General features: G+C 42.6%; 1 protein-coding gene across 1 annotated transcript in view; it reads right to left on the reverse strand.

Moving 5' to 3' along the window:
* Window positions 1-18,992, reverse strand: part of taf1 (TAF1 RNA polymerase II, TATA box binding protein (TBP)-associated factor) — a 32,561-nt gene extending 13,569 nt beyond the window's left edge. The window contains exons 1-23 of the mRNA XM_066659493.1: window positions 18,725-18,992; window positions 17,864-17,978; window positions 17,579-17,699; window positions 16,453-16,569; window positions 16,116-16,238; window positions 15,723-15,964; window positions 10,335-10,556; window positions 9,778-10,083; window positions 9,440-9,626; window positions 8,989-9,096; window positions 8,041-8,208; window positions 7,673-7,800; window positions 7,399-7,506; window positions 5,795-5,968; window positions 5,491-5,664; window positions 4,418-4,522; window positions 4,044-4,244; window positions 3,760-3,901; window positions 3,479-3,609; window positions 2,810-2,890; window positions 2,211-2,360; window positions 1,956-2,075; window positions 1,597-1,772 (exon numbers count right to left, since the gene is read on the reverse strand). Of these exons, the coding sequence (XP_066515590.1) occupies window positions 1,597-1,772; window positions 1,956-2,075; window positions 2,211-2,360; window positions 2,810-2,890; window positions 3,479-3,609; window positions 3,760-3,901; window positions 4,044-4,244; window positions 4,418-4,522; window positions 5,491-5,664; window positions 5,795-5,968; window positions 7,399-7,506; window positions 7,673-7,800; window positions 8,041-8,208; window positions 8,989-9,096; window positions 9,440-9,626; window positions 9,778-10,083; window positions 10,335-10,556; window positions 15,723-15,964; window positions 16,116-16,238; window positions 16,453-16,569; window positions 17,579-17,699; window positions 17,864-17,977 (3,398 nt within the window). The 5' untranslated portion in view covers window position 17,978; window positions 18,725-18,992. The remainder of the gene's footprint in view (window positions 1-1,596; window positions 1,773-1,955; window positions 2,076-2,210; window positions 2,361-2,809; window positions 2,891-3,478; window positions 3,610-3,759; window positions 3,902-4,043; window positions 4,245-4,417; window positions 4,523-5,490; window positions 5,665-5,794; window positions 5,969-7,398; window positions 7,507-7,672; window positions 7,801-8,040; window positions 8,209-8,988; window positions 9,097-9,439; window positions 9,627-9,777; window positions 10,084-10,334; window positions 10,557-15,722; window positions 15,965-16,115; window positions 16,239-16,452; window positions 16,570-17,578; window positions 17,700-17,863; window positions 17,979-18,724) is intronic.
* Window positions 18,993-20,594: the final 1,602 nt, after the last annotated feature.

Consider the following 20,594-nt stretch of genomic DNA (forward strand, 5'->3'; position numbering starts at 1 on the left):
TTTTGTTGGCCATCAGCCCAAAGAACATTAAAACCTCTTCAAAACACCTTGAGGTAATGTTACAAGCTGTCGCTGTAAGTCGGCAAATAAATGTGAAAGCTGATGTAACAAGAGATTTTACAAGTGGCGAGTGTGTGCTGGATTTGAATGAGCTCTGTATTTCATAGTGATTAACAGGTCTCTCTGGTCACAATTTAGTACCTACTCTGCATGGCTGGAACTAGAGACGAATACCGATACTGCTTTGCCTGATACCCTGTTCATTTACTCGTACTCATATTTGCAAACAAGACTCCAATACCAACATCCAATACTGGAATTATCTCACAATCAGTGAGGGTAACCCAAGAAAAATGGACTGCAGGGTGAACCCAAGAGCAGTAAGTATTCCACACTGTTTTGACTGTCCCCAAACAAGGTGGATTTTTCTTCACTCAATGTGTATTTTCCTATCGGGAAATGGTTTCCTAGAGCACTGTTCGTTCCCTGATGTGGTTTTTCCTCAAACTAAATTATTTTCTCCGCTCGCAAATTTTGAATAGGATCCAATGCCATGGATCAGACCGCTGCTCTTAAATAAACACTGCCAAGAGTGAAACTTCCCAGGCTTTAGCGTATATCGGAAACTGTCTTACAAAAATGCACAAAACTGCAAATGCATATCAAGAGCTTGTTGCATCTCATGTTACTGATTTATAGACAGATAGATACTTTATTGAAACCAGAGAAAAATTAGAATTATTTGTGATGTAATGTGGGGAAAAAGCTAAATAAAAAATAGACCGTTCCAGAAATGTTTTAATTAATAACTACACCATTACACCATGCTCCTGATTGCTTAATTCTAAGTAAGTATCAGTTTCAGCAAGTACAAAAGTACACAGGTTTACTCGTACTTGTTTGGAAAATGGTATTTATGCATCCCTAGTTGGAACCCAGCACGAGCATGGACTGAAAGCGTACCTAGTTCCAGGGACAAGGGGCCAGATTTTGTCAGTGGAAAAGCAAAAGAGCCGATCCAAGTCAATTCAAATCAAATCAATGCATTCAGAAAACATATGTGCTGTATGAACTGGTGAAAAACATTTGCATTTGGAAAAAAAGAGTGAGGCAGGGCTGCAGCCTGTGTCCAACACAGTTTAACATCTACATTAACGAGTTTAACTGTGCAGATAGAACAGTCTGCAGCCCCAAGTCTCACTCTGCAGGAAGGGGAGGTGAAGTTCCTGCTCTATGGAGATCACCTGATGCTGTTTCCCCGAGCGTTCATGGGTTACAGCAGCACCTGGACCTGCTGGAGCAGTACTGCCAGAACTGGACCCTGGCAGTCAACCTCAAGAAGACAAAGGTTATGGTATTCCAGAAAAAGACCAGGTTTCAGGAATATGGGTACCAGTTCACCCTAGGCAGCGCCACTCTGGAGTACACACTGCGGTACACTTATTTCTGCCTCATCATTACTGCATCCGGAAGCTTCATATATATATATATATATATATATATATATATATATATATATATATGTGTGTGTCTATATATGTGTGATATAAACAAAATCACACATGCACGCACACGCACACACACACTCTCCCTCACTTGTTTTGCAGGTCAAAGATCCTCTGGCACTCCTCCTTGTATCTCTCCTGATGTTCTGCAACAGAGAACCTAGATCCTCGAGCGAATTTACTCATCGGGCCTTCACCGGACCGAGCCTGCTCTGTGGACATCGTCCTCACAACATCAATCACCTCCCAGCGGGACAGCTTCTTAATCTAGGCACACACACAAAAACAGAGACAGAGGGAGAGCGAGAGAGATACACACAGAATTGAATTTGTTAAATGCCTTGTGGAGAATTTCATGAGGAAATTCAGAGGGACATGTTACATTTAATAAATGTAAATCGGTAATTCAGTATTGATTGGTGAAGTGTGTGATAAAGGTATTTGGATTACCTCCTCCTCTGGCACACCGAACTTGCGCAGCAGCTGTTTAGCGTTTTTGAGTGAGAGCCGTCTCAGATCAGCGTCTGTTCCAGTTACAGTCTTCTTCACTGGCTGGGGCTCTCGTTCGTCCTGATACACACACACACAGAGATAGAGAGACACATACTCATAAAGGATATGTCTGACATAAACCAAGTTAACCATCATTAAAATATTAGGACAATCTATAGGCAATCTTGACTTCATGACTCTGTGTGTACACACCTTCTGCTGAGTGGGTTTGTTGGGGACTTTAACATAGCTGAAGCCCTCTCCACATCCGGTAGGGTCTGCCACCCCAGTGACCTCCAGTAGACACTTCCCCTTCATTGCCGCAATAAATGCTCGGGTCGTGTTCCACGGGGCAGTACGCACCTAGATAAACAGACATACACAATAATAACCAACAGAAGATGAAACTCATGCAGTCAGTACCCATTAGAAGAAAATTGGATCTCTGTTCTCTTCTCAGATTCTCTCTGGTCACCCTCTCGGTTATGGGGATTTGTTTTAAAGGCATGGTTTTATTTTAGTTTTGATTCACTTATTCAGGGGATTTAAATACTTCTTAATATTCCAATGGTAAAATCTGAATATTCTTATTAACTAAATTTTTTTGATAAACCTTAATTGCACTTTAAAAAGGATGTATATGTATTTTTATGTCATTTTATTATAATTTTATCAGTGGTATAACATTTTCTTAAAATGATAATCAATGTGTGATCTACTGGAGATCTAATAGTGTGTGACTTATGATTTAGTACACTGTGAGCAACTGTGTTGCAGAGACAGGAGTCAAAAACTACAGATGCTGCACTGACCTCATCGTCAATCTTCATCTGGAAATCTTCCTCATTCTCTTCCTCTGGAGCAAAGAACGACTTCTCACCATAACCGGCATCCTAAAACGAACAAACACACACATGGCGGATGAAGCAGTATTTATAGAATAATTACTAAATGTTTCATTTTCGCAGCAGGTAATGTCACTGGCACACAGCTCCAGGGTCCTGGGGCCATGGGGTAAAATCGTGCTCCGGGTGACTGTCTGTGAGGAGTGTGGTGTGTTCTCCCTGTGTCTGCGTGGGTTTCCTCCAGGTGACTGTCTGTGAGGAGTGTAGTGTGTTCTCCCTGTGTCTGCGTGGGTTTCCTCCAGGTGACTGTGAGGAGTTTGGTGTGTTCTCCCTGTGTCTTCATGGGCTTCCTCCGGGTGCTCCGGTTTCCTCCCATGCTCCAAAAACATGTTGGTAGATGGATTAGCAGCTCAAAAGTATCCATAGGTGTGATTGTTTGAGTGAATATGTGTGTGTGCGCGTGTCGCCCTGCGAAGGACTGGTGCCCCCTCCAGGGTGGGTTCCTGTCTTGCACCCAGTGATTCCGGGTAGATTCCTGACCCACAGCGACCCTGAACTGGATAAGTCGATACAGACAATGAATGAATCAAAAATATCATTTTAAATAGGCTGTCCAACTCTGCAGTGTGTGTTTACCTTTAGTCGCTGCTCTGCCACAAGCATGCTGTAATAAGCACAGCACTGCTCAGGAGAAACGACAGCTCTTATCTCCTCTTCTGTAGGCAACCGGAAATCAGGCTTCAACACCCACCAGTTAGAGTCCATACCTGAGAGACGCAAGAATACAGAGAATACATAGGGAGACAGAGTGAGAGAGAGAATACAGAGAGAAAGAAAACAGAGAGTTTTACACTGTATCCAGTAATTTGTAGACACACCTAAAAGTAAGTTCAGATTTTGTTTGTATGCGTGCATACCTGTGCGTTTGAAGTCTGCGCAGAGTTTGAGGCGTTTGCGGATGCTGCTCTCTGAGTGGGAGGGAAAGGCTTTCTTAATGTCCTCCATTCTAATCCTCCTCGGACGGTCTTTACTCTTCCAGAACAGTCTGTAAATAAACACCTGCACAAAAGCACAGCACATGCTCAGAACTCCACTCATCTCAATTCCGCAGGCTTCAATCAGTCCATCTCCACTTGCTCCACTCTTCCTCTGATAAACTCTTCAGGGACCTATAACCATCTATGACACTGGTGTGTGTTACCTGTAGAAAGTCTCGGATGTGTGTGTTGGCCCGTTTGGAGTTGGGTCCTGGAACTTCATACAGAGGGCACTCTTGCCCAACCACAAATATATCCAGAACTTCCCGGATGAAGTATCCCTGCCGAGTCCGGATTATCAGGAAATCCGTCTCCGGCATCTTGTGCAGGTAGATCGGAGTTCGGAAAAGGTTATTCTCAAAGGCCTAAACACACACACACAAAATCATATTTAATAAAAGCTACATCAACAATAACACTGGTACAGTATTTACAACACCTTGAGTAAAGCTTGTTTCAGAGAGCAATAAATAACAACACCACAGATGTCCACCCTTACACAAAGGGGTTAAAATGATAGTTGAATGTGAAAGAGTACCTGCAGCAGCTGTCCAGGGTGCAGTGACCCAAGGAAGGGTGAGGTGTGGCAATACACTGTTTCTCCGTATTTGCAGTCAGGGGCACCAGGATCTTTACCAGGCTTCTACAAACACACAAGCACACGCAAACACACAGAAACAGTAAATATGACTCAGTTGGTCATTGAAATGCAGGCTGTACATTGATAACTCCAGGATCTCAGGAGCTGTTCTGATTCTGCTCTGCTTCCGACAATCAATTTCGAGCAGCTTATTATCATTTAAAGGAATAGGCACCTGAAACAACTCGTGAATTACAGTTCAGAGAGTCCCCGACTATATTAGCAGATAGGATCCCTGAAGCAAGGTCTTTCATTATTGAAAGGAGAGTTTGTTGAACTCAAAGAAGCCACTGCTAAAATTGATGAAAACCCTAGACCAGTGGTTCTCAAACTTTTTAGACCACTTTTCCCTTTTTGTAATAAATTCCGGACTACTGGATGTAACTAAAATTACGTTAAAACCAAGCACACCATTGAAAAAACATAAGTTAAATCCAAAAAACTTCAAAATGGCCTCCATGGTCACCACCCATCTTGAAATGTTTCCCCCCTCCCATACACTAATGTGCCACAAACAGGAAGTTAATATCACCAACCATTTCCATTTTATTAAGGTGTATCCATGTAAATGGCCCACCCTGTAGTACATTTTTCAGCATACCACCTCTTGTTGCTTCATGTACCACAATTTGCGAACCACTGCCCTAGACTGATAACAACAGCAAGGGGAACAGACAAAACAAGTGCAGTCTGCAGTGAGAGACCTAGAGGAGAACAATCTGACCCTTAAAAAGCAGGTGACCATTCAGTCGGTGTGTACAGCGAGCAGCTCATTATCATTTAAAGGAACAGGTACTGAAAGCTGCCATTCGGAACAGGGCTATTTAGATAGGGAGAATGCTGCTGTGGGGCTTGTGGGGTTCTGACCAAAGCATGTCACGGATGTTTCATTAAGCACCAGAACTGTGTTCCACTGTGGAGGAGAGGGAAGATATGTTCACAATAATGAAGGGAAAAATTATGAGGCTCACTCGTTTGTAGTAGTTTTTGATCTTGGATGCCATGCCGACTTGCATCATCAGAGGAGGATACTCCTCGCTGTACTCTGCGAGGATTAAATCTCCATCTTTACCCGTCAGGTCCTGAGCTGTCCGCATGAAGAACATGTCACCGCCACCGGAAGCCTGGCGCTCCTGCTCTCGCATCTAAGCAAACACACACATCCGCATTATTACTGTTTTCGTATTCAACACAGAGACAGGGACGGAGAGAGGAACCAGTGAATCTGTGTAGACACCATTTAAAGAAAGAGGACGCTGACGTCCACACACCCACCTTGGCCTTCTTCTTGATGTGTTTGAGCAGAGGCTGCACAGTGTGAGGACCCGGTTGGGACAGAGCTCCAAACGAGTATTTCTTTAGAGGAGGACGATGGAACTGACGCAGTTTCATTGGACCCATGTGGGTCGGGAAAAACGGCTGCCTCAACTCCACTGCCGGAATAGAGTGCTACATAGGGACAGAGAGAGAAACAAGAGTTCAGAACTGCACTTTAAACACACTTGGACAGGAGTTTATGCATCTCGTCGAACTCTAGGTCTGTACATAATTAACAGCAGGACCAGAAGGGACTCTGAAGGGGAGAGAAATATAGAGAGAGGAGAGAAATGATGAGGAAAAATAATGAAACTCTGTACAAGGTGCTACCCCTGGAGATATGTATCATGAAGTTCCTTCAAAGCAAGAGGCAGATACAAACAGAAAATGTTAAAAGAAAACCCAGAAATGTACATCACTGATTACATGACAGAGAAAGGTGCCATCAACAAAATCTTACATCATTTTTGGCATTTTTCCGGATTCAACATGCCTTTGGTCACATGTCAAACATTCTTAAGACATGTTTGAATAAAGCTGAATAACTCAATTATGTTATCTTGGTTTAGGAGTTTATCAAAAGGAATAAATTAAGCAAATGTGTCATTGGCAGCAGTGTTTGCACATTTACTGCTCATTCCTATGTGTGGGATCTGCCATGTGGACTGACGGTGTTGCTCCCTCTCTGGGAGCAAAAAAGCTGCAGGCAGAGAGAGCTGCTGCTGCTCCGTATCTGGTTTGTACAGAAAGTTGTTAAGATTTGGTGCTAGTCATTTCTTCTTAATAACTCGCTAGAAGGGTCTGAATCTAGCTGCCAAATAAACTAAGTTGGAGATCCTAAGAAGCATTTGGACCGGACGTGACGTTTCACAAGTTTGACACATCACAACTTAACAAGCAGACTGACACATTGTCCCAGAAACTACAAATAACAGTTCATTGTCCTTTCAATAAAAACACACAGACAAAGAGTGGCAGAGACACAAGAGGCATTATATTACAACATTAAAAAAAATTTGAAAAATATATTTCCCCAGTTTAAAAGGGAAAAGATTCATATTTGGATATCAATCAATAATACTGTTACCAACACCCAGAAAAACATTTATCCAATATACCTGCCACCATCCAGCTCACCCTGTCACTAGAAGGAGTGCTTTCTAAATCTCCAGAAACAGATCCTGCATTTCCAATCTCTGGAACATGTTCCACTCTGTGGAGATCTAAATGCCAGAACAGGCAAAGTGATCTATTACATAAGCACAGAGGGAAACAAACATTTATTCGGCCACAGTCCTACTGCGTACCACACAGTGACACCATCCAGAAACAGAGCTCAGACTGTGTCCTCAACAATAATGGAGAGATGGGAAGAGGAAACATAGAGAAAGGATAAGAGTACACACGTACACTTTAAATGTACACTTTAAATTCATACTTTAAATGTTCTACAATCTGTCAGAAGAGTACATCAATTAAAATGAGTGGGCGGGGCTATACTAATATGCCACTGTCATAAGCAACTGAGACGTGAATGACGTGATTTGCGAGTTCAGCCCCACCTGAATGATGTTGCCACCGAAGGTGCCCCTGAGCCCCTGCTGTTTAGGGTAGTAGAACTCATCATTGGACAGGTTCCAGGGGTCCTTCACTTCTGGCTGGGACATGTTCTACACCACAGGAAACAGAGGAACCATACAAACACACACACACTTTTTGTAAACAGGTGTAGGTCATGTCAGCTAAGAGAGACAACATTAAACACACTTTGTTATTCTTGTCTCCCATTTCTCCCTTCAATACTATTCAGGAATACTGTGAATTTAGGAATCCAACCTGCTGCGGCTCTTCCTTAATCACTCCAGTTTTCCCCAGCAAAATCCGGCTCTTCTTCAGAGCAGATTCCTTCTTGTTTTCTTTTGATGGAGAGTGGGACGTCCGCTCTTCCTTCTCATCGGGAATCTCTGCGCGCGCGCACACACACACACACACACACAGAGAGAGAGAGAGAGATCACTCAGTGAAACAGTGAAAAGGTACTATATCCAATATTATTATAGTATTTCACAGACGAAATATATCCAGAGGAAGGTCTGAGTAAAGATTATAGTCGTGAGGCTGTGTAGAATTTAATTGCAGGTATCTGGTGGTGTTTTCGGGAGGAGTGTGAAAGGTTCCTTTTGAGAACCGGAGGTGGATGGTACCGAGGATGATGTTCTCATCGTTGGGGTCGAGGGTCAGAACCGGAGGAGACAGCAGACGGTCCATATTCTGATCATCCCAGATTATATTATCCTCCCAACGTCCATACACCAGCTCCTCATTGTCGATCGGGAATATGGAAAACCATGGCATATCATCCTCCTGGCACACTACACACACACATACATGGTCAGAAATTACTGAAGGCTAGGAATCACTCAAATGACACTGTAGTCTATTAGAGCTCTGAAAGAGCAATGAGCCATGCCCTGAAATGACTGATACGCTGACACCTAATGACCTCTGTGTATCACAGACTCCAAGCTAAACACTTTTTATAACATGGGTGACTCATTGAGGGACCAGCTTTATGGAGGAGAAACTGGTTCATTCAGAAACGACAGAGCAGTGAGATTCTTCATCTCCTGTGAGCTCTATTTATTAAAAACTGGTAACATACATAAACATTAACTTTACTTGGGGGGTAAAAATTACTGAGTGCTGCTTTAAAGCAACATCAGAGAAATTAGGGCATTAGCAAATCATTATTATGTTCCACTGAGCTGTAACAGGGAGAAGTGTGTCTCTGTCGCTTCTACACTGGCTCAGCACTGCAGAAGCGGCTTAGTGTGACATCTGGAGGATAGGACACGACACCACCTGCCACTCCCCCACCTCTTGATTTCACAACATTGGACTTACACTCTGAGATTGTAGGTGGAGCCTAGGAGCAGAAATACCAAACCCGAACTATTGTTGCTTTAACAAGTAAATAAAGCCTCAGTTTTACATCCCATTTTACCATCAAAGGATTTAAATAATCTAAGTTCAATCAGTGAATATGTTCTTTAAAGAAAGGTCTTAAAAACCAGATCCAAACCTTAAACCTCTCCTAGGTGAAAAGGATGAGTAATCATGTGTGTTTGTGTGCGTTTCACACTCAAACTCACCCAGGTGATCGTGATTGTGTTTCTCCCGTTTGGATCCGGTTATTGATGGACTTTTGGGAATTGGGGGTGGAGTTGGAGGCACCAGCAGAGAATTACTGCGATTCAGACCTACACACACAAAAATTACACATGAAAGTGTGTGTAAATGTTTAACACACATGGGGCATGTCCTCTATGTCCAGAGTGGACAGTGTTTATCATTTGAATATAAATAGGACACTCTGGAGCTGCTGCACATGAGCCTGATGTCACCATGCCCAATGCCAGTGGAGGGCTAAATGAGTATAAACCACCCCAGTGTACTGGGGTGTGGAACAGTGGAACTGTGTTCACTGGAGTGAGGGTGTTCCAAAGGGATGAGTTGGAGTGGTGTGTTTGATCCAGAACTAATCACCATCAAATGCCCCTGACCTTCACTGATGATTATGGGGCTGAATGTGTGTGTGTGTACCTTGCTGTGCGTTGTAAGCATTAGCATTGCGGGTCATGCTGGAGGGAAGCCACCCTGCCAGGCTGGCCCGCTGGGTCTTAGTGCCCTTGTGTTTCACGTCCTCTCCATTCCAGATGATGTCGTCCTCCCACTGCAGCTGAGTGACCATTAGGAACAACTCGTCCTCCAGCTGAGAGACATCTGCCTCCTGTACAGACAGACAGACACAATGGCATGGAATCAGTACACTCCATCTAGACCTGTGTGTGCGTGTGTGTATTTGTGTCTTTGTGTGCATTTATATATGTGTGTGTATATACGTGTTTGCGTGTGTGTATGCGTTTGAGAGATGAACGAACCGGCTGCTTCTCCTCCAGTTCCTCATGCTCCTGTTGGTGCGTGTCGGGTTTGTCTGGCTCAGTTTGTGTCTGTGTGGGAGTTTGTGTGTTGCTTTCACTGGGATTCTCCCCTTGTTCCGGAGTGTCCTCTCTCAGTTTAAATCCGTAGTGGAACAAGGATCCATCCTCCGGAACACCGAGCATGTCGTACCACAGCTGAGCCGGGCCATAACGCCACTCTGCTACACGGGGCCTTGAGTCTGCCACTTTATCCCCTTCACACACAACCTGCAGAGACTTACTCTCCATTGGAGCCATCATGCTGATCTACAGACACACAGAGAGAGAGAGAGAGAGAGAGAGAGAGAGAGAGAAATGTAGAAAAACAAAACAAAAGTAAAACAAATTACACATCAAATATCATGTAACTGTGCTTTTCAATCTGAATATAAACGACCAATATTACTGAATGTGTGGAGCTAATCTGCTATAAAAGACTGTGAAGTGTGTGAAGTCCAAACCATATGGAACAGATTACGTTCAGAACAACTCTGCCCTTTAATGTAAAGGTACTGTACCTCATCATCTGAGAGGCACTGCTCCAGAGGAGGGGGTGGGGCAAAGTCATAATCCCACCCAGACTTCCTCTCTGCCTCGCCCTCAGGCGTATGTGATTCGCCATCTGCCATGGGTGTGTCCAAATGGCCGTCTTTGTGCTTCCTCTTCCTCTTCCTTCTGGCGCTGCGCCAAACGGACGGCATGTTCTTCCCTGGTCCAAAGAGGCGCAGGAACCGCAGAACCTGCAGAACACACACACACTGATTTACTGAGCTCCTCAACAACATGGTCCATATACACACAGCCTTTAGGATTTAGGACCACTTTCATGCTTTTATTTATAAAGAGAGTGTTACCAGAGATGGGGACTTGAATCTAGACTCTGACTCTAGTCGCACTAAATAGTGACTTCAGACTCAACTTGAGACTCAAACTCAATTTGGACTTGAGATTTGAATAAGCTTTGTGCAACTAAAGATATTGTATTTTTAATAATAATAATATATTTTTTTTATTTTATATGCACCTTTCATGACACCCAAGGACACTGTACAGAGAAACTAAAACACACAGCAATAAAAACAATATAAATACAATAAAAACATTAAGATCTAACCAATAAAAATAAATTAAATAACACATCCAAAGGCCAGTTGACACAAGTGGGTTTTAAGCTGGGACTTAAACAAGTCTAAAGCTGGACATGCACGCAAGTTAAGTGGGAGATTACTCCACAGCTTGGGACCAGCAACAGTGAAGGCTCTATCCTCAACTGTGTGCAGTTTAGAAGGGGGAACCTAAAGCAAGTATTGATCAAGTGAACGAAGAGCATGTGTAGGAGAATATACTTGAGGAGACTACAAAGATAAGATAGAGGAAGTCTGTTAAAAAATTAAAAAACCAATGCCAAAATACTCTATGCGATACTGAACTGGAAGCCAGTGTAGCTGTCCCAAAATGGGACTGATATGCTCCCAGGATCTACTATGGGTCAGCATCCTAGCAGAAGAGTCAGTACCCGAGTAGGGAGACCATACAACAAGCATTACACTAATCAATCCTAGATGTAACAAAGTCATGGGTGAAAGTTTCAGCTACACTGAGAGTGAGAAAAGGACAAATCCTTGCAATATTTCTCAAATGGAAAAAGGCAGTCTTGCAAATGTTTTAAATAAGCAACTCAAAACTGGAGTCAAAAATAACTCCCAGATTTCTAATCTGGGGTGAGGAGGAATCAACCAGAGGCAATTGCTCTAAGACTGCAAGGGAAGCTCAGCTTCCCCTAAAATGTAAAAAAAAAAAAATAAGTGATCAAATATATACTGTTGTGTGTACATGTCATTGAATAAATATGCACTACAACACGCTCAACTTTTGTTCAGATTCAGCTTCTTATCACTGGTAAAGACGCAGCTTTCCTCTGAATCATTCCCACACTTAACAGTGCTTTAAACAGTCTGGACGCTGAGCGTCCACATAGTTCAATAGCAAAGCAGCGAAGTGCAGCGAAACGAGACGAGTCATTGGATAAATGCTGGGCTTTGTCCCGCCCATCGGACGCTCAGCGTCTCTGGGGGTCTATGGGGCAGTGGGCTGGCCTCAGCTGGCCCGGACGCTCAGCTTTTGCATGATGATTGGATGATCTGTCTGAGGCTGAATCCCTTTTTGATTGATTTGACAGCAAAATGAGCGAATCAGCGATCCTTTGGTGTAAAGATCTGTGGGAGCATTACATTTTCATTCTGTTCTGAGTTGAACCGGACACTTTCTTAATCCCCTTAGCGGCATTTTCTTTGTTAAAAATGACTAGCGACAAATCGAGCTTCTATTTCTGGTGGGGGTTTTCGTAGCTGCTTGTGTTTGGAGACTGACTTCTATCACTCTTTCTGACTTCTATCGCAGTTTCTGTCCAGCAGGTGCTGCTGAGCCCCTCCACCGTCAAAGCACTCAAAGGCGGACACACTTCACATGGGCCAAGGCCGTTTAAGCAGCCTAGCTCTGCTGGCCATTGAAAGGACACTAGTCCAGTCCCTGGAAAAGACACCTTGTTGGTACAAGGTCATAGATCACTTTCTTGAAAAGGAACAGAGGATAGAATTTACGTATAAACAAACCAACACATTTTGTGATGTAGGCCAAAATTGAGCTTCCCCTCCTTGAAAGACCAGCATCCGCCACTGGAATCAACATACCCCGGGATTGATACAGCAGTATTGCCCACCTTCTTAATCATAACTGGTGATGCAATTAGTATGGCCTCTGATTAATTTGTGTTTAGGCTCAGGAAGTTCTCCTGTAGCCAAATCCTAACATCAGCCAAACAATTAATTAAGGCAGGTGGTAAGTTATGTGTAGGCTTTAAGCAAATATAAATCTGCACATCATCCGCATAACAGTGAAAATGCAATCTATGTCACCTAATGATGTCACCAAGTGGAAGCAAGTACAGTATAAAAAGTAGCGGGCCAAGAACTGAACCCTGAGGAACAACATGCAGCAAAAAGCAAGTGTCTGAACTATAACCACCTACAGCCTATATTAAACAAATCAAGCACAGTACCTGTTACTCCAATCAAGTTTCCCAGCTGAGAGAGAAGTAGACTATGGCAAACCATAGCAAAAAGGCTGCTGTAAGATCCAATAAAACCAGTATATTCAGGAAGCCCTGATCAGCTGATACTAAAAGGTCATTCAAGACCTTAACAAGAGCAGTTTCAGTGCTTTGTTTTTTCCTGAATCCTGGCTGGAATATCTCAAACATATCTAATCATTCTAGATGTAATAATAACTGAGTAGCAACAGCCCGTTATAATTAATAATATCTAACCTAATCTAATAATTTAGCAAGAAAAGGAAAACTTGATATAGGTCTATAATTTGCTAGGATCCTAGGATCTAACCCATTTCTCTAGTTATAGCAGCTAGCTACAGATGAGATGGAACTACTCCTAGGGTAAGTGAAGCGTTAATAACCTGAGTAATCAATGAACAAATCAATGATGAGCATACTTTTACTTAATGTGTAGGCATGGGGTCCAGCTGGCATGTTGTAGCTCCCAAAGTCCTAATAAGTTGTAAAACCTAGTCTGTTTACACCGTAATAAAATGAGAGAGCTGCCATTAAAATTGTGATGGTAGAGAATCAAAATGAGTTAAAACAGGAACAGGCTGAAACTGGGCATAAATCATGTCAACTTTATGAATAAAATAATCCAAAAAACAGAGAAACGAGTTCAGAAGATGGAACCAATGGAAAGCATTTCAAAGGATGCACCAACTTGTTGATTATGGAAAAAGGATCTCTAGAATTGTCTTGAACACCTTGTATAAAATTTGAATAATAGAGTGTTTTAGCTTTCTGCAGCTCACCCTTATAAAACAAAACATAGTCCCTATAAGTGAGGGCATGCATGCTCAAGATCAGTTTTCCTCCAAAGATGCTCAAGCGGCCGGCCAACAGCTTTCAGTTTGCGCAACTCAGGTGTGTACCAGGGTGCAGTGTGTGTAAAAGTAACATTATAGTTGAGAGAGTTATCATAATGTGACACTAACAGATAAGGTCTCATACATACAGGTGTAGAGATCTGTCCAAGCATATCCAGGCATAAGGACTGGCAGATTACTGCCCTTTAAGTTCCTGAACATGAACTGATGAGATTCACTCTGCACTCACCTGAATGGGTGACATGGAATGGAAAGTTCAAAAAAAGACAGCCTTGTGATCAGACACAAACAAATCAACACCACATAAATTAGTAGGAGAGATGCCAGAAGAGAAATCAAGGTCAAATATGGGGCCTTTGTTATGTGTAGGAAAGTCCACATGCTGAACGATGTCAAAAGAATAAAGCAAATTTTTAAATTCAATGGCAAGTGAGCAGTCACCAGAATCAACATGAACATTAAAATCACCAAGCAACAGTAAGTCCGGATACATAGGATGAGTGAGGTGAGTAACTCAGACAGTTCAGAGATAAAAACTGACGATAGTTTAGGTGGACGATAAATAAGTACTATCAATAATGGCTGGACTTCAAAAGATGTTACAGGGAAAACTGTAACAGTACCAACTTTAAACTTAGATTGGTGCACCACAGCTAGTCCCCCACCATGACCAGTTAACCGTGGTCTGTCCACATATTCATAGCGGGCTGGCAGAGTTTGGTTCAGAGCCAGATAATCATTCTGTTGCTGCCAGGTTTCAGTCAAACTAATGTTGTTGGAATGGCGATGGTAAACAACAGTTCTCCTCCGACTTCGGTGGAGATATTTAGGCCTTCACAGTATGCCAAGATATGCATCAATACTGAAGCAGGTGTTTTATAGCTCAAGTTTTGAAGAGCATATAGTTTGCTAAATATGTATCTTATTGTCATAAGGCAGCTGCTACAGCCGTGCAGCGAGGAAAACAAACGAAACCAGTAGAGAAAAGAATTATCAGCAGAGTCTGCCAAGAGATCTCACCCGTAACCAGTATTTTGCCGATATCAGATTCCCCGATGACGCTCGCACATTTCGGGAAAGTAAACCAACGTCCAAAAAGTAATCTCCAGTACAATGCTCTGAGCAGGTAGTCCAACCAACTGCCCGATGTCCAACAATGACCAATTAACTTAAAATCATAATAAAAGAAAAACATTCACCAGCTTATCTCTCACGACCCGGAAAAATGACTGATCTGAGAAAAACTGATGAAACACTTCCTATATTCTTGCTTGGTGTTTATTAAAAACAGCCCATTTAACATTAATGTCTACTTGCAGTGGTCTAACCCAAACTGGTCCAAGCCCCCCTCTGCCAAGTCCTAATTCCTTGCATGAGAGCTCACGTGCAAAGACTCACTCTCCTTGATTGTTCCACAGTTTCGCAAGTCAAACTTGGGGCCAGAGCGAAAGGCATGAGAGGCAAGCGCCAATTTCTTTTAGTTTCCAGCAGAGGTGGTAAACAAGCTGCGTGAGGAACCACACCGTGCGCAGTAATCTTCTCTATTAATCAGTGTAACCACATTAAAATCAGTCCCACACAGACCTCTACTTACATTTTTTTTCTTCATATGTTATGCATGAGATGCCTGAGCTACACAGCCAGGTAATAATTAGTCATAACTGATGCTAAACACAAACCATATCATGTATCCTATGGTCAGTTTTGAAATAACAATGCAGTGATGTGAGCCAGATCAGACTGCATTCATGCTTCTCAACCATAACAGACTTGACACTCAAACTGGACTTATGAGTAGAGACCTGACAATTGACTTGGACTTGCCTCTCAAAGTCTTGAGACTTGACTTTGACTTGAGTTCAAAGGCCTGAGACTTGAACATCTGATGGTTACACGGTTTAACATTTATTTTACCCAGATTCATCCGGAGACTAAGGCTACACACACACACACGCACACCATACCTTCCCAGGCCGAAACTCAGGGAACAGCTCAGTGACACCCGGCAGCGCTTTAGCTGCATCTCGCTGCATGATCCCGGCGAGGGGCAGCGTCAGCACCCGGCTCTGAGGCCCCGCCCCCAAGGTGGGTGTCAGCCTATCGCTCTCACTCTCGCTGTCGGATGAGCTGCTGAACTCCACCTTCTCCCCAGAAGAGGACGGTGCAATGATGGAGGGGAGAATTATACCATCGCCTTCATCACTTACTACAGAGAGAGAGAAAGATAGCAAACATGCAATATTATATGATATATATATGCATCATATATAGAACAGAAACTTACTGAGAGCTTTGTTTAAAATAAAACACTGAGGTGTTTCCACAGTGGACTGTGTTAAATAACCCTGCGTCCTCACCACTGGAGCTCTGAGTGGGCAGGTCTTCTTTCTTTGCTGTGACTGGCTGGCTCGGGGGCGGGGGAGGGGGCATGAGCTTGGCATCAATGTCCTCAGAATCAGCATCATAATCATCGTCATCATCTACAACCACAAATACACACATTCATGCATGCACACATTCGCACACGCACACACAGGTAAGGGACAGTTATAAACAGATGCAATTACTAATTAACGTGTCTGTAATTATTGATAATAGCTCGGAGGTCAGCTGTGTGCACACAGGTGTGTGTAGAGGTCAGCTGTGTGCGCACAGGTGTGTGTAGAGGTCAGCTGTGTGTACACGTGTGTGTACCTGTCCTCTGTGATGGTTGCAGGCTCCCCATCGCCTGCCGGTATTTACGAGTTTCATCTTCAGCAACTTCACTGATGTCTGAATAATCCACAGCATCATCAGTGCTCTTCACCCAACCTACACACACACACACACATATATATATATATATATACACATACATAAGCAGTAAAACGTAAGTCTGGGAACTCTCACCACAGCCCTGAGATGTCCATGCAACAGATTTAACAACAAAAGTTTTACTTAAAGTTGATTTGGGCTAGAAGGTTGTTTGTGCATGCACACACAAACAGAGGGAACCCTGACCAAATTGGAGCCCTAGGCAAGATTTTGGCTGGTGCCCCTTGGCCCAGGATATGCAGGGATCGGGTACAGTGGTAAATAGCACATCTGAAAAGAACAGATGAGTACATTTGACTTTTAATTATTACAATATATTAATTTAAAAAGCTGCTGACAGTGAAATCCAGCCAATAATAGCACCTATGTTACATTGTAGTTTATCTGAACACAAACAGTAAGAGTACATCACAGCTATCATTTATGCACCACCATTTATTCAGTGAGCTGGTCTCTCAGGTGCTATTTTTTATACATTCATTCAATCATTAATTGTCTGTAACCACTTACAGCCCAGAGCAGATGAAACACATTAAAACACATTTTATTATTACAAGTATGGCTAACAGCTATTACAAGCTGGGCAACAAAATGAAGATCTTAAAAGTTTAAAATTAAACATAAAATAACTCTCTTTCATATAGGTTAGTTAACAAACACACAAACAGTCTTCACAACTTTCCCTAATGAATGTAGTGTGGGAGTAACTGATGCTAAATGTTGGTAGTAGCTGTTATTAAATTAGCAAAACAACCTAGCGAGTAACTATGCTCCATGCATCATACAGGTTTATTGTAATATTTAGAACAAAGAAATATAAAAATTATTACTGAAAAAAAGGGAAAATTTTCATCTCTATCTCCCCCATCACCCACCCCGCTGGTTTGGTCACCCAGGTGTCCCCTGGAGGCGCAGCACCTCTAGCATTTGTCTAGTCCTCCAAATGGATGGGCCAGCCCTGCGCGCGCACACACACAAACACACACACAAAGACAGACACACTCACCATCAGCGTCTGTGCCCTGGTCCCTGTCCTGATTCGTCGGGTCGTCCTCATTTGCAGTGATCTCTGTGATCAGAGATCCCAAACCCAGAGAACCCAAACCAGCCAAGTGCTTCTTACTCTCCTACACACACACACACACACACACACACACACACACACAGAGAGAGAGAGAGGGAGAGAGAGGATACAAAGGGGGAAAGAGAGAAAAATGGCAGAAAAGTGAGTGTGTAATTGCAGAGTATATTTTGTGTGTTGTATCTCTTGCTCTCCCTCTTTTTCCCTCACCGTGTCCAGGACACTGTCGTCCTCCAGCTGTCCATCCTCATTGATGTTTCCAAACAGGAAGCCTGTCAGCTGAAAGGGGCGATCCTGATCCTCATCACTGTCTGAGTCTGACATCCTGGAGAAACACAAGCAGCCATTTAGAAAACAGCATCACAACAATCCAAGGCTCTGTCTGAAACAGAAGGCAGGGACCTCAGTACCTTGCTGTTTTATGTCAGTGCTTTAGAATTTAGTGTTAGAATTTAGAATTAGTATTTAGTGACTGAGTCACATTAGAAACAGGATTTTAAAGCAGCAATATTTTGACACGTTACAAGAATACTGATACACCTACAGTTAATTACAACTTTACAACTAAAATAAAAGCAGAAAGAGTTTATACAAGCATTCATTTCAGACATAACTTTGCCTCTTCCTTCCTTAGAATACTGCATAGACATCATCGTTTCAGACACAGCACAAAACACAACACAATATTTGTGTCCAAAATGACTCCCCCAGCCCATGCATACCCTTACATGTATCCTCCATCCTCTAACAGCATCACTACAGTTACTTACTGCACATTATTCCACTCACACACACCCGTGTGAATTGTGACTGCTGAAACTGCACCAACTACCGCCCTACCACCCCCGGTTAATGTTATTCTTTATCGTGTTGTTGTTTACTGTTTATTTCTATAGTAATTATATTATGCTGTTGCTAAAGTTTGCGCTCCGCACAGTGCCTATAGTTAGTTCTGTGAATAGTTTGTGTAGTCTGTCTAATTTGAGCGGGTTATTCTGCTGTGTTACCGCTTTAACAGGCTGACCTCTAAACCCGAACAGAACCGAACCACACCATGGAAAGCGACCTCACCTGACACTCCGGAGCGGGCCGCGGAGCCCCGGATTTTCCTGAGCGCTGAGCGCGGGGAATGTGCCTCTCACCGGCTCCGCTCAGCCCTCAGCACCGCGCCACCTCTCGGGCGCCACGACGTACTGTCCGTTTTTGCAGACAAGCGCTGCTCCGCAGCCTCAGACCTTAACACGGTTTTCAAACCAGTTTTAATTAGAGAAAACTGTTATTAATTCCAAAACTACCCGCTGTCCTCCTCACACAGCACCCCAAGTATATGTCTGCTGCGGGACGGAGACAAGCAAAGTAGGAGGGACATACAGGCCGTAGACCAGCGTGGGGGGTGGGGGGTGGGTTGCGTATAAACAGGAAGTAGGCGGATACCGGCAAGTGGGAAGTTATGGTCCAGGCCCCGGATTTGCCTCCAAAAGCGTTCCACAGAAAGTAAGCGGTAGCGCTCTGAGATGACCGTTTGAGAGTATCTCTTCATTCACTCTTAACCAATACTAAAGGTATTTCCGAAACATCCCTGGTTCTTTTGGCTTTGACAAGCTTTGACAGGCTTGTGACAATGAAAAGTAGTCTATAACTGTGGTGAATTGTATATTTGTTTTATACACCAGTAAAACTGCTGTTCATGAAGCAATAAAATAAGAGATCTTACAAGTATTCATAATACAATACTTGTAAGATGTCTTATTTTATTTTATTGCTCTTATTTCCCATAATGTTTGATTGACGTAATCATGGCTTGTGTAACATTCAAATGTTCAAAAAAAAATTATATCAGTGTCTGATTCCAATTTTTGGAGTCACGATCCAACTCAGAAATGATTTTCGATTCTTGAATGATTCTATGCAAATGGTCTTTACATTTTGTTTAAATTATGTGATCGACTAGATAAAACGACAATGTAAACAAATAGAACATTTATTTAAAACAATATATTAGATTCCTTTTTATATAAAATCGTTTTTTGGCATCATTTTATATTAACACCGAAAATAGGATTGTGCATAAAATTCTGTAACTTAAATGACCAGAATTAGGTTTGCTTAGCTGCCTGGCAATTTCCTAAGTAAAAAAAAAAAAATTATCAATGAAAAAACAATTCAAAATATATTAGCACAAAGGAAGGCATGGTGTCACAGCAGGTAGTGTCACATTCACACAGCTCCAGGCACCTGGAGGTTGTGGGTTCAAGTTCCTCTCAGGGTAACTAACTGTTTGGTGTGTTCTCCCCATGTCTGTCTGGGTTTCCTCCCACAGTCCAAAAACACACGTTGGTAGGTGGATTGGCGACTCAAAAGTGTCTGTAGGTGTGTGTGTGTTACCCTGTGAAGGACTAGGGTCCTTCACCTCCAGGGTGTATTCCTGACTTGTGCCCAGTGATTCCAGGTAGGCTCTGGACCCACCGTGACCTTGAGCTGGATAAGCGCTTCCAGATAATGAATGAATGAATATTAATACAAAAGTAAACATAGACATCAGTCTACCATAGTGCATTGACCTTTAACTGAAAATAAAATACAGACTTTAAATTCATAGTGCAATATTTCATTTACATTTTGTAAATCTTTAAAACTTCATAGGCATTTTAACTATACTGCACTAACATTTGCTACATTTACAAAACCTTAAATATTAAATATAGAGACTTCAGTCTTAACAAGTGCATTCATATTTTATCACTTTTGAACAAAATTTTAAAACCTGTGCCAGTCTACATTAAACACTTCTGAAATATATGTAATTTATAAACCACCCAAACTGTACTGTTTAGAACTTTTGTTAATCAGTAATGACTAGATTCTTTTGCAGAAAAAGTAGCTGATCAACATGGTCAGAAGTAAGTGTGCTGCGCTGTGCTGTCACAGTGTCCCCAGCTGT

The sequence above is a fragment of the Hoplias malabaricus genome, chromosome 2 (genome assembly GCF_029633855.1).
Source record: "Hoplias malabaricus isolate fHopMal1 chromosome 2, fHopMal1.hap1, whole genome shotgun sequence".
In the NCBI taxonomy this organism is placed as follows: Eukaryota; Metazoa; Chordata; class Actinopteri; order Characiformes; family Erythrinidae; genus Hoplias; species Hoplias malabaricus.